Here is a 14,747-nt window from a genome sequence, read left to right as displayed (position 1 = left end):
TTTGAATAGGACTTTATCCAACACTCTCTGTGATGCTGTAGATTTGCTGTAGATATGGCAGTACTAACATAAACTTTAAGTGACCACGTGTCCTCTCCCAGACTCTTACTTTAACAACTTCAGTGCAATCCTCACATCCCCCTATATTTCAGAATAGCTTCACCATAGTACAGACAGAAGAAACTTATTCCTGTTAGTATGCATCATTTTGCTTTCGACTGTCAGTGTTAGCCAGAGAGCGAAGCCCCCCAGTCACTCACACTCAGCAGTGACAAGTTCATCTTCCTCTCTGGTATGATTTAGCCTTTTGGCTCATCAGCACACGACCATTCCACGGGCTCCCAGAAATAAAGCCACTGAGAAACTTTTCCACCGTGAACAGCTTCTCCTGCTGGCACTACACACGGGCAAGCACTGCCAGACTGGGAAAGAGCGTCAGGTCCCCCTGGGGCTGGGGGGTATTGCTCAGTGGCCGGCTTAACTGATAGCTCACTGGGATGGAAAATGGAGCAGATTTTGGTCTTGATGACCTTAACCAAGTCACTTCTAAACCTTGTGCCTCTGTTCTCCTATTTGAAAGACCAGGATAACAATCAGGATGTTCTTTATAAATCACCATGAAGTCTACCGACAAAAAGGCTTGGTAAGAGATAGATATTAGCATTATCATACTCCTCATCCTCTCTTGTCAGTCCATTCATCATCTTCCCTTTCCTCCCAGCGCCTCCCAGCATTGCAGGCTTCACCCACGTTAAAAGACATCACTCGGCGCAGCTCAGCTGCTTGGGCATTGACGTGGAGGGAGGCTATGCCAGCACCGTGCCGGGATGCCTGAACTTCTCCCGCGCCGGTGGTTCGTGCTCCCCGAAGCTGGTACCAAGCCCCGTGCAGCGCTGCCCCTCGACCGCCGATGATGCTGGGATGGTGACGGGGTCAGCCCTGTCTGCTGTTTGCTCAGGTGCTAAAGACACACAATCACGTCCCACGAAATAGGGATTTCTCGGGGTCGGGGGAGTCTCCTCTGTCAGGAGAGCACTGCGAAGCACCTCAAAATATCACAAGAATTGACTTACCACCGAGTCAAGGAACCTAATGCAGCACTCGAGCTCAGGTCGAGTTTCACAGAACTGCCGAAAGAGAAGCCTTCCGATCGGCTGCTTTTCACATATGCTGCAGTAATCTCTCTCTAGAGGCAATAAAGAGAAGAAGAGAAGCATGAAAATGAGAAGAGCTATGCCTTTTGGGTTGGTTAGGAGTTTAAAGCATTGCAAGTGAGTGCAGAACTACAACCCCAAATCAGAACTGCCCCCTGCTCCCCACCACCATGTTTCAGGTATCCAAATACTAAGACTCAAATGAGACAGGCTCAGTTTTATAGAGCTGATGTTGGTAAAAGTCCCGCAAAAGCCATTCAGCTATTATGAAAAAATAATTTCATATTTTTCTGTGGTGGAAATATATGCACTCTGCAAAGGTACCGCTCAGACTGGTGGTGTTTGTGGGAATGTGGGGAGCAAATTACAAGTCCTTGAAATGTGAGTCATACATTAAAGGGTAGGAGAAGCTGGAATTTGTGGAGACCTTCCTGGATGCTTCCTAGATATGCACTAAAGTGCCCCTAATCTCTGGAAATACTCAACCCACTCTCTACTAAACAATTATTGCAAACTATGTATTTTCGAAGGTTGCAAAATTTCTGCTTTTTACTCGCTGAGCATTAACGAATAGATGGAGCATATGGCATCTAGCTGGTTTCAGTTTCACACAGCACTCCTTTACAGAACTCTATTTCCCCTTAAACACCATGTTTAAATGCCGTTCCCCTCCGCTGGTGCATCCAGAACCATCACTCCCAGTAAAGCGAACGGTCCTTTACCCATCACAGGGACAACCTGCAGGAAAACATGGGAGAAGGGCAGGCACCATTAACTGGCATTGCACCAGTACAAATGCCGAGGGCTTTGGATATTTTTCTGGTGAGAGCAGCAAATCCCCCAGCCTGTTTGGAGCAGCAGCACTTGCTCGAGACACATTCCTCTAGAAGCACACACATGTCAAACAACATACTGTGTTTCCTTGAGCGTTCGTCTCACCACCCTCCTCGCTGCCATATGGCACTTGCTGTTATTATGGAAACAACCAGCTTCTAAACACATAACATAGCACTGCAAACAGACATACGAAACCCACACAAGTTGTCAGTGCCTCGGTTACTTCTCTCTCGGGCCTGGAGTCGCTCCTGCGATGTCTTTTTATTTCCCCCTTTGCTTTGGCCTCCTGCACCCTTCAGCTCCATCCACCCCAAGGAGAACATCTGCAGGCACATCTGCGATGGGAGCTCCTCTTTGCCACGCAGGCACCCAGCCGAAGGGCTCGCTCAGCACGGGTCGCACCCTGGGGACCATGTGCTGCAAACCCAGGACATCCCTCCTGAATGGAAAATGCTGTGTGAGATGTTGGACGTGCTGACCTGTCGCTGGGTGGGCAGGAGCACCCAAGGGTGCCTCTTGTAAGAGGAAAGGAGGGTGCTTGCCCAGCGCTGCGCCTGTGTGCAGGTATGGCTGTGCTTCAGGAACCGGTCCCTGAAGCACCTACGAGGTGGTCGCTGGAGACGTGGGTTGGGGCTAGCTGGACTGTGCTTTTAATTCAGTATGGTCCTGCTGCGGTCCGGTCTTCTGAAGCAGTCTGGAACAACGTACCAGCACCACTTTGTGGCTGTCATTGCCGGTCCATTTTGGATCAGGATAACACTGAATCTATCCAGAAGATTGTAATGTTTTGATACCCTCCCGCAAATAAAACTGGATTGAAATCACTGTGTAAATCCTACCCTGACCTCTGGTCTATCTAATTATCAGCAGCAAGCCCATGGCACTGGTTTGTTTGCATGAGCTGGAGCCTCCAGCGTGGAACATCACGACGCAGACACGTATGGCTTGCTTGGACGCTGAGCAGCCTTGGGACCGTCCTTGCGAGAGGTACGAGTTTGTGCTGCTTGACTGAGTAGCTTTTTTAGTGAGAAGGTAATTGCTGAAGGGATGTGCAGACACGCACAGGGCTAAGGTAAGCAAAGGAGTTGGGAAAGAGCCTGAGTGGATCAAAACAGCAACTCGCAATGCCCCAGAGGTCGGCATGAAGCACCAGAGGCTGAGCAGCTCAGGGAGGTCTGCAGGTTGAACTACACCTGTCTGACGCCGTTTTCTGCCGCCTTGACTAATTCACTCTTCTGAGGGTATGAATAGAATATGCATCCTGAATATCGGTAGCACACAGCCCGCCTGATGGCAGGACTCGAAACCTCCCGAAGCCCAACCCCACAGCAAGCTTCCTCACGTTAAACAGGCAGTGCAAAAAATGCGACTGTCTGAATTTGTAACAGAATGAACCACAAAGGAACAAATACATTCATCAGCTAGTTTTCCCTATATTTTCTCTTGTACGATGCTATTTGATGCACGGTGACAACGCTTGTTGTACAAAATGCAGTTAGTTTATCAAAGTTGTTATGATATGGTGACACTCGCTGTTGGAGAGGATGCTTTTCTAAAAAAAGGGCTAGTGATACCAGCTAAATAAGTGTGCAAATTGCACATCCAATAACTGTACTTTATAGCATGACAGGAAAAGAAAACAAGCAGCTAAACACTCTTACATGTGTGCATAAATGAAACATAAAGAAAAGAGGAGCACAGACTTCCTCCTATGGTACATAACTTGGCCAACACGTGAGAAGGGTGACCCGTTCATAATGAGGAAAAAGGAAATACCAGAAATAATCTCTGAAAACACAAGAGTTCCCTGGAGCCATCCACTCCTCGGTCATGTTCGTTTAAGTGCTGGATATACCAATACAGACAATAAACACATGATGCAACTGCTTTCATTCCTTGTAGGTGACACAAAATATTTTCTTAGGCCCTGATCTTGCCGTTGGCCTCACAAAGTCTGCTAAAGGAGCCTGCTCTCAGCTCCTGCTTGGGATGCACGGGCCCCGGAGTGGCCTAAGGAAGAAAAACACCTCTCTCGGCTAAAGCGGAAAAAAAAGGAGTGGATAGTTTTATTACAGCAAGGAAAGCAGAAGTGTTTTAACAGTGTGGTGCACCCCGGAGACCTGGTTGAAGCCCCCCGAGCTGTGCTGACGAGCTGCTGCTGAGGGGACGGGATGGAGAACCAGGCGGGTACCGCAGCCAGGGGCTCCCTCGGGCTGGGGCTAATCGTCGTGTCGCTCTGGGTCCGCCTGCCAGTAAAAATATCCATCCAGTTTCAAAAGTTTAAAAAATAGAAAGAATGATTTCCTGAGGAAATGGAAATGTTAAACACTTGGAAGTGAAACCATATGCTTATGATGATGAAATGTAACTGAAACAGCTCTGAGAGCGATATCTTGGGTAGTCAGACTCTCCTGCTTCAGCGCACTCCTGTTTAACACCTGCAAAATCACCCCAGGCGGGGTGAAAAGCTGGGTGGGTCAAAGCCCCAGGAAAGCAGTCACCTCTCACTGATGCCAAACTCTATTTAGAGAACATCCCTGGCAAATCAAGTGCGCATGCAAGTGAATTCTTTATCTTCCTAACAGAGTAACGACAGGTTAATATAGAAAAGGTATTACATAAAGTGCAATCATAAACATTCATAAGATAAAGATAAATAACATTTATTCTAAATTCTACTGACTCTCTTTTTCCCTTTACTATGTAGCTTATGTATTGAAATACTTCTTTAAAGAGCACCCAGCACACAGAACATACCAAAACAGTTACACCTGCATACAGATAACACCATCACCATTCAAAGTCTGTGGCCTAATTTTTTCCCCAACGGATACTCTGGTAAGGTTCTGAAAAAGATATAAGCACGCACGTAAGAAAAATGGTCCTATTAATAAAATTTCATACTGATTAAAACATGCCATTGATGAAGTGAAAAACACAAACCAAGGTGATAAAGAAAGCTGCTGATGATAAAATCCCTGACTTTCAAGAAAAAGGGGAAGAAAATCTAATATTTTAATTAGATAAAAACCTCCCTGTGCCTTGTGAAGAATTTTTTTGCTCTTAATTTCCCATTTAAATACCTAGCATTTTTTCGCTGGCTCAAAATACCACCTTAGCAATTTTGGACAGAAACAGCGGTCTGCAGAGAGACTAAGTCCCCCCTCCTCTTTCACATTTGCAATATATCTGTGGGTTTTGATGGGTTAGTGGTGAGCTACAAAACTGGGTGATGACCCTTGGCTGAAAACCAGTCTTTTCGGATATTGTTTCATTCAGTGCAAACTGCAGGTGTCTAAGTGAGACTGACTGCTATGGAAAGTTGTACTTCTGTTTCTGGGCAGAAGCCCTCGTTTTAAAGGGCTACTAATCCAACACCTGCAATCAGGTGGTGAGACTTCCTCCTGTTGATGCCTGTGGGGAGGGATGAACTCAGTTTAAATCTCACTTTTCACGCCTGCAAAAGCCAGGAACATCTTTTTGGCTTTCTGGTCATTACTGATGTGGCCAATGATTGCACTTACATACTATCTATTAAGTAGCATTTTGTTTTCCAACATACTGGAATCCCAAGAGAAGATATTTCAAAGAAATGCATGGACAATCACCAAGAAGACATGCACCATGCTGCTGCGTGGGAAAGTTTGGACTGGGTCTCTGGATCTCTGCTCTCCTTGGCATTAGATCGGCCTGGATTAAAACTGAGTAAGATCCAAATTCAATGTAATTTTGCTGCATTAAAAACCCTGCAGACCTCCCCCCCCACCCCAAACCCAAACCCGAAAAACCTTTCTTAACACCTGGAAACCCGAAGTGGATGTAGGAAGAATTAATTGTTCTTTTCCTGCTCGTGCTCAATGACCCAAGATGAGAACTCATCTTCCTTTCCCAATTTTTTTTTCCTTAAGGTGAACCAAAATCTTTCAAACAGACGTTGTTCCAAAGTCTATTATTTGTCTTCTGCTCTCTTCCTCTAGCCTGCTTTAGTCCAGAACAACAAAAAGCACAACAAACTCATGGAAGAAAGCATTCGAATACAAGGGAACCCTCAGTCGCTACGCCCAAGCTGGACAATACAGAGTAGCATCAGAGCCAGAAGGAACTAGTAGTCGGTTTGTTAAGACTGTTCGCACAGCAAAAGCAAAACTTTCTTTTCCCAAGGGGCTGAGTCCTGTCAAAGATTCCCACCAGCCCTGGGATGGATGGCAACTTCAGCTAGAGATGTCCCAAAATCACACGCCTCCCTCCTCATTCAAACTCAAGGGGGATGCTGCTAAAAGAGATCCTAACCACCCCAGCCCAAACGTAAAACCACTTCTGGATTTTTTGCCCATCTCTGCTTTCTACATGTAAGCTCTCTTACAGGGGCACACAATGAAAAGGAGGACAAAAGCAGGAACTAAAAGCAAGACTAAAAAACACGCAGCATGACCGAACTAAACAGACTCTCACAGCCCATCGTACAGCATGTGGACTTGGAGCAATTTCCTTCTTTTTGTCAAAAAAAGAAGACCAAAGCCTTTAAAGTTTACAGAATTGTTTTGTGTTCAGTCAGGGTACTAATGGAAAACAAATTGAGTCTTTAAACACTGAATAACTCCATTTAGAGCTATGTTAATATACATACATTTTTCATTTAAAACCAGCAAGTCTAACACTACTGCTTATATCTAGTAATTTACGGCTGCTCTTCTCCAGCCGAAAGTGGAATTACCACTGTCTATGTATAAACTTAATAAACAGTACACACTAAACTGCCTAGTCTTTGAGGCTGATGAAAGTTGCTTCTTATCAAAGGACCCTTTGTGGATGCTTTAAAAGGATTTAAATTGCTTTGATTGCATTATTAACAGTGTCTGTGTTGCTCTTGTATTTCAATATAATCTGGAAAGCTGGAACATCAGCGCTTGCATTCTACAAAAGATGGTTTTCCATCTCTAATAAATACGCTTCAATACAAAAGATAATCCTTGTGTTCAAAAGCAAGATCCCAAGGTGGGCCATGTTAATGCTTCTGCAGACCCACTTATTACCTTCTGATTTTTTGATGGCCTTCCGTACTGGAGATGTCACGACCAGTCAGAACTTCATAAACTTTGCTGGGAACCCATGTACTTGCAGTGAAAAACACACCAGGTTTCTTTCTTTGAGAAACCGAAAATATGGGCCCATTTCTGATGAAGAAACATAGATATTGCTGTTTAAACTGTAGAACCTGGCCCAGTACATGTACAGAAAGATAGTGAGGGATCTCCTTTTCATGGGAATGTTGCAGGAACGGGAGAAAGCAACAGAACGGAACTTTCTTGTCCTTTTTGTCCATTTTTTTCTGGGTTTTGGGGGTTGTTTGGTTTGGATTTTTGTTGGGGTTTTTTGTGGTTTTTTTTTAAATATGGAAACCTGTTGTTGAGATGCTGAGGACTCTCCATTTGCCCTGTCTCCAGCAATGCATTTAAAAAGCGAGGCAAGCCAGATGGTTAGAGAATACAAGACAGGAATAAAAAGGCCTCATTTCAGTTCATTCAAAAACTCCCAGGAACTGTGGCAGTAAGTCATGTTATAAAAGCCTAATACAAGCATCTAGGCTCCCGTGGGAATTCAGTTACCAGTACAACTAATATTCTGCGTCCTGCAGACCTCAGTGGCATGCTGTATTTATAAAACGGGGCTAATAGCACTGCCCTACCTCATAGCAGCATGGCCAGAAAAAGTATATTAAAGTGTGTAAGCCCAGAGTGCTACCGGATAGCCCTGTGGCTCCTCGCTATTTACTTGCAATGCAAACTCCCGGGGCGGAAATTTAGTCCAAGAGAGCACAGCAGAGTCTTTTTATACATTAACCGCTATACTGCTCCATAACTTCACCTGGCACTTCACAGAGATTAAAAATGACGACGTAGCCCCTGTCTTGGAGAGTGTTTATCTTGGCAGGGCCTGAGCTGCGCAGGTGCAGGACCGAAACTCTGAAGCCAAGAGCCGTGATGAAGTTCTCTTGCTGGTGGGAAAAGCACACGCCCTCTAACAATAAATATTTCATCTGTTTTCTTTATTTTTTAATAAAATATGGAAATTGTTACAACGTATGACAGGATAATGGCTTGATAGATTCCTTATTTTAAACAGCAGCTCGTCTCGGTCTGCAGTTAAAACCAGCACTTCATCGCTGTAGAAGGCTCTAGACCTTACATATGAAGCCCCAGGGAAGAACACATTTTTTGGCCTTGGTTGATTTTTTCCCCTTGAATTCCGGATTTTCTGCAAAAAACCTTGGAGACCCTCAACTATGCTGTTACAGCAAGCATTGCTTTGGCACTGGCTATCCAAGTTTAATTAATTAAAAATACAAATGCAATCGAGCTTACTTGAGACAATGGAATTACCTCAAACTGGTTTTAAGTCCTGCCAACTTAATTTTCTCTGCTTGTCAGCTGTCTTTTTTAAAACAAACAAAATTTAATCTCCTGATCATTGAACATCTGATGTAATTATTCAGATGCAGACAGTGTTTGCTTTGTATAACTTTCCTTATTTCCACTCTTTTCATGGTATTGGGCTACAGGGATAAACTCCACACATCACAGCAGCATTACACTGAAGATGGAAACAGTCCAAACCTTAGAGTTGGACCAATACGGAAAAAATGTTTGGAGAATTTTGTAACAAATTCGCAGTTAAATACACTTCGGTGATATATATATATGGATCTTCTCACTTGTTTTTTTGAAAGCAGCTGTATTGAAGCTTTGCTCATGGAATTTTATTTGAAAGTCAAATCCCACAAACAGTTGCATAAATATGTTTGCACGAGTACTTGAACCAGAACACGTATGTGGCTTTGTTGATTTTGGACAAAGATTTTGGCAGGCGGGATAACAACCTACCCACCCTTTCTGTAGCAGCAGCAGGACGATCAAACGAGATCCTGTGAGCTCAATATAGTCACCGCACAGGAAAACACGAGTGGGCTCCAGAGCCCGGGGAGGGACCCTCAGCTGTCTCAGGGGAGACATTTGGTCACCCAGCCTTGTGCCAGCAGCACAGCCAAATGGCGAGGAGCGAACGCTCTGCCCTGAGACTAGGCTACTCGCCAGTGGAAGACAAATTCTCTTCCTAACAAAATCTGAGTTACTCTGCCGAGTTATTCCAGCCCTCCTCCAACACTTCTGGTATCTTCTAAATGCTGCTTCTTCAGGCAACAGCATCCTTTCCACGTGGGTCACTAATCAAGCCCTGGGTTGAAAAGCAGACTGCAGATACTTCAGGGTCAAGAGTAGGTTTAGCTGGAGAAGATGGAGCTTGCCATTAATGTTTGAGCCTCTTCAAATCACAGAAGGAAAAAAATATATTGTTGCGTGAAGCATGGGGTGCAGGGAAAGATGACAAATAATTGTTACAAATAATGAAGGCGATCTTTATGCCTGCTGAAATGGATGGCAAGATTGACATCAACTCCAGCGGGTCTTTGATCAAGCCTAGTTTTCCCACCTCTGTTGAGCACAATTTACATGAATAAAACACTCAGTCTGTCTCTCAGCTCCACAGTCAACATCAGCATGACAGTGGAAATGCATGCACCATGACTAATCGTCAGGAAATCTGGATTGTGAATGTGCAACGGGAATATTTTAAAATCTTTTTTTACCTGAAATTATTAGGTACCGGGTTCTTAAACACATCCTTTCTTTTGCATTTGGCCACCAGTTAGAATAACATGCATAGAAAAGGAAGAAAAAACAAAAAAAGAGCAGGGAGACAGACTGACTGATAGGCAGACAGATGGACAGGTATGTTACACTTTGAGTTAAAAAATTCAAATGACTAGTAGTAAGCTGGTTACCATTCCCATAAATTGCACTTGAAAAGCACATGCCCCTGGATCAATGCCTTTGATGAAGTTTTCTGAGCACAGTGTTTGAACTGTTGTCTTCACGGCTGGTCACAAAGCTATTCAGGGCACGGTGGGCTTTCAAGCTACTTCACATTGATCACAGAAGATGCACCATCACCAAAATTGCCCAGCACTTGAATGTGGTGATGCTTCTGCAGCCCCAGGGGAAGGGCTGCCCACACCAGAGCTGTGACCACCACCCTGACTAGAAAAGGAGTTGCCCTTTTTCTTAAATGACTTTCAACGATGTCTCTGCAGCAAGGCCAGAGAAAGGAAAAAAAGCCCTCAAAGAATATGAAAGCTCACCTCAGAAGCACTCTGGGAGATTCTGGGAACAAACACTTGGTTGTTCTCATTTTGTTCTGCTTTGGATCGAGATGACAGAACTGGATGATTTGTCCTCATAGAAGGTAGCTACTGACATTTTTTTGTTTGTGACTTTTATGACCAGTCTTAAAGATTTTAACTGAAATACCGAACTTATTTTCTGTCTAGTGCTGTTATTTAGACTCCTGCCTGGTGATATTCTGAGTAATACGTGCTGAAAGAAAATTTCAGTAAAAGTTGTAATTTGAATGTTTAAGGTTATGAAATCTACAGAACTGTTGCTGTTGTACATAGCACAAAATAAACATCTCGATTCCAGGAAAGGAGACATCTTGTGAATCGCTTTCTTAAGACGAAAAGACTTCTGCAAAACTACTCTTTGCCTTCTAAACTACCTTGGGTAGAAACCGAAGCAGCCGTTAAGACTAAACTTTTACCAGGTCAATAAAATGGCAGAATGCATATAGCCACCAGCACAGTCACTCTGCGAATGCATATTTAAGCAGCATACGTTGCTGACAGGCACATAATAAAACTATTCATGGGGATTACTAAATCTGCATGCCACTCAATAGTCACTGCAAGTTCTAAACATCTCAGCCATTTTCTTAGTGATCCCTTTAACAGAATACTAGATGCTATTAGTTGTTACTTCATTGCTAAATTTACTTTTTTTTTTTTCCTTTCAGTTTTTCTCCTGATGTTTTGAAACCCAAAGCTTCAAGTACAACAAAAGTCCACAATCTTACACTGGTGAGTTATTTTTCTAAATGTCAATCCCAACGTTCAAAAAAATTGCAGAATAAGCTCAATCATCAACCTAAATAATCAAAGGGACAATAATACACTGAAAAAAAATAATTGATCCTCAACAGTTTTAAGGGGTATCACTGCCCTTTGACAACACTGCTAAATTACCACTTAACTGGACCTTTTGCCCAAGTACAAGTGGTCTACTTGCAATAATACAGACAGTGACTTTGACTTGGTTTATATTCACAGGCTGATTTGACTGCCTGCTGAGTGACAGCCCCCTCTGAGTGGGTGTGATGGAGCTGAGCTGCTGAGTAAAACTGATATGAAAAGAGAGTGCAAAAGAGATTTTGAAGTCATTTAGAAACCCCAAATACACTAAAAGGAACTTGTGCAAAAGGGGGATTGCCAACAGAAAGTATTTTTTTTTCTCCTTCTTGACAGAAGTCTGCAGTACCAAGGATCAATTCATACCAAATTATTGAGATGGATGCAGAGAGCATGGCAGCTGGTGTCCAGACAAAAGAGCCATGAACAGTCTTACTCAGGTCCACAAAAAAAAATACAAAAATGCAATTTTAGAGAGAACTTCCTTTTCATTCTTATGAAAACTGGGTTGTCATAGGGAAACTAAGTGAAAACTTTTGTAATCTTAAAGATTATTCTAATACTTGTATCTTTTAAGTTTATCTCTTTTCATTTTTTCTGTCATTTCTTGGTTTAGTTTCACACTGTAATATGAATAATGTCTTATCCTTATAAAGTGTTTTTTCCCCATAACATTTTGTTTCCTAAATTTCAACAGAGAACCACAAATGTTCAGCAACACAAAATAATGGTGTTCAGATCTGCAAAACAAGCCCAGACTATCACCTCCAAAGCTACTGAAAGAATTTCAGTGAACAGAAGACAAAATTAACAAGAACTTCAACTAGGATTGCCTACCTCATCATTAGTGCTATGGTGTTTAGATGCTGTGAACATATTTAGGCATCTAACTTCTCGCTTGGAAGATGATACTTGAACATTCATTTGTACTACATGGTAGATCTGAAGAAATACATCAATAACTGAGATCCTAATGCGTGTCTGAAGTGTTCTCCAGCAGCCTTCCAGCCAACTGCTGACCCACTCAGGCACTGCTTCACTCAGGGATATCAACAGGAGGTCTGCGCACACTGCTTGGTAAAATAAGCAAAGTATTAGAAAAACCCACTGAAATCTAATCCGGTTATCTCATAAAGTTCTATACTAGACTGATGCATGGCAAGGAATAGTACTGGTGTGGTAAGAGCAGCATCACAACTAGATGTCATTAGTCGTTTGAGAAACCTTTCCCAAGTTATTCTGGTCAAGAACTTATGGGGAGGTGGGGTGGATCAGGCTAGAAGTAAGCATGGGCTTATTTCCACCTGTGGGAACTCTGCAACAGCTCATGCTGCCTTTTGTCAGTTGGGTGACACTACTACCTTCTCTCTGTGTGAAGCACCAGCTCTGTGTCCATAAAGGTGAAGTGATGCTCAGAGAGAAAGTGTTCTCAGGACCCTTCTCCTGGGGAAAAGCATCACTTGAGCGGAGACACTTAGATTCTGGATGCCCTTTCAATTCTGCCACCAAAAAGAGTACCCTCTTGTGCTTGTAACTTCATGCTGACCTCCAGAATGGGTACAGTAGATGCTGTAGATGTCTTTTTGGTGCTCAGATGTTTAAAGCAAGTTGTTGCTTCACCAGCAATATTCTATGGCCCACCTGCATAGCTAGACTGCTCTGGTTACTTCAGTTAGTGAGTGCAATGGTTGCTGGGAGGAGTTCACAAAATATGGAAGTCAAGATTGCCGTGTGAAATTATACCCTTGGAGTTACGCAGATTCTCCTATGAGAGTGAGATACGGGAACACTAAGTACAGTGAGCTAGGCTGGGAGAGAACCATCAGCTAAGGGTTAAGACCTACATTCCCAGGACTGAGGTGCACTGTCTTCTGAGTCCTCAGGTAAGCCCAAGAATTGCACAGAAGACAGGGATTTCCTCTTCACCAGACACATAAAATGTACTTCTATGAAAGAAAAAGGGAAAAAAGGGATGGAAAAGAAGAGCCACATGGCTGATCTGAAAGGAAAGCATGTTTGCAACGACATTGAAACATTAGAGACATTGTTTGAGTGCAGTTCATCCTTGCAAAAATATTATCCTCGTCATGATGCCAAGGTCGGTGAAAGTATGGGCTACTTGCCATGGAAGTGCCGGGTATTTAGGCTAGACCTGTCATGGGGCTTATTTACTCTCTGCGCCCAACATTTCAGACACACTCAAGTGTAGTGTTCATGTCTTGGCAGGAACTTCTCATTCATGCATTTTCTCCTGGTCCCCTTTGAGGAGTCTTCCACCTCCGACATTGCAGCGGTTGAAATTTCATTGCTTGCTGAGAAAAGCAACACTGATTAATTTCATCCTACTTGCATGGAAGAGGTAAAGTATGCAGGTCTGTAGCCAGGGACAAGGAAATCCCTGCTGCTTACATGCCACATTGAATACGCAGCCCACGGTTGAGGCCATTGGACTTCAACAGTCTTCGTTCCACCCGCAGGAAAGAAGCAATTAACCGTAGCAGCATGGGAAGCAAACAGGAAGTAATGCAACACATTCACTTTTGATTAGAGATTTTTTTTTTTATAAGACACAATATTCCATAAGGAAGAATTCAGCTGTAGTGTTACATTGACACACCCCAAATTATCAAAGGAACGTGACTGAGGTTGCGAAGTTAAGCCTCAAAACCTAGGAAAAACCTAAATTAAAGTTGCTTGTGCAGCCTGAATGCCATTCCTCACTGTGCGTGCGTTCTGGTACAGTCTTTAATTACATCACTGCAAACTGCTTTTCCCACAGGACCTTCGCCTCATTCAACGCACAGAACGGACAGTGCTTACTTAATGAGCAGCTATTCAGTATTTCATTTTCTCCTCTGGTTCAGTGTGTGGCCCTAGACTTTATTTACTGCACACCAGTCAGGCCTGCTCTGAAGACAGAGTGATTCATTTCCCCACGGACTTTTCTGTGGCATTCTCCACTGTAGCCTTTGAATACTTCACACGTATTCATGGATCTATTTTCACACCACCTCGGGGAGACGAAAAGGATGTCATTAGTCCAATTTTACAGATGGGGAACTTAAACATATGAAGATTAAGGTAAAAAGCATCCACTGATTTGTGCAACCTGATTTTCTGTGTATTTAACTTTATAAGCTCTTCTCTCTGTTCAAAGCCAATCTTCCATTTGCTTCAGTTGCAGATGTTAGTACTGAGACCCCAAAATCTCAAGGCAGCTACTCAGAAAGTGAAAAATGCACAATTAGAGGCCAACTGTGAAAAACTTATTCTAAAAGTGACTTGACTGTCATCATGTAAGACCTATCCCTGTCCAGTTCCCTAGTGTGCTATTCAATTGCTTTGGCCATGAGACCATTTCCTTTGATGCTGAAAATCCTTATTTGAATTTACCACACACCTTTTACCTCATGCAATAAATGAGTCAGTCATTCTATCCTCCTTTATTAGACAACCCAGTTTCATCCCCAGACTAACTCAGTCTTTTGAACTAACTGCATTAGGGCTCCTGGGGAAGAAAATCAAGCATGTGATATATACAGAGATATGAATTTAAGCTGCATAGGCAGCGTTAATTAAAAATCCATTTTAGGTGCTCATCATTTTAACACGTATTTTTGCATGTTTAATTTCCTAAGCTTTTAAGGAACTGGAAAACTGTAGAAAAAAGACTGCCGTGG

General features: G+C 43.2%; 1 protein-coding gene across 1 annotated transcript in view; it reads right to left on the bottom strand.

Moving 5' to 3' along the window:
• GRK5 (G protein-coupled receptor kinase 5) overlaps positions 1-14,747 on the bottom strand; it is a 161,175-nt gene that overhangs the window by 55,576 nt on the left and 90,852 nt on the right. The window contains exon 3 of the mRNA XM_049810454.1: positions 1,074-1,186. Within this exon, the coding sequence (XP_049666411.1) occupies positions 1,074-1,186 (113 nt within the window). The remainder of the gene's footprint in view (positions 1-1,073; positions 1,187-14,747) is intronic.

Source organism: Accipiter gentilis, chromosome 9, assembly GCF_929443795.1.
Source record: "Accipiter gentilis chromosome 9, bAccGen1.1, whole genome shotgun sequence".
Classification (NCBI taxonomy): domain Eukaryota; kingdom Metazoa; phylum Chordata; class Aves; order Accipitriformes; family Accipitridae; genus Astur; species Astur gentilis.
Note: the sequence above shows the minus strand (reverse complement) of the source record. Positions and strands in the feature narration are given on the sequence as shown.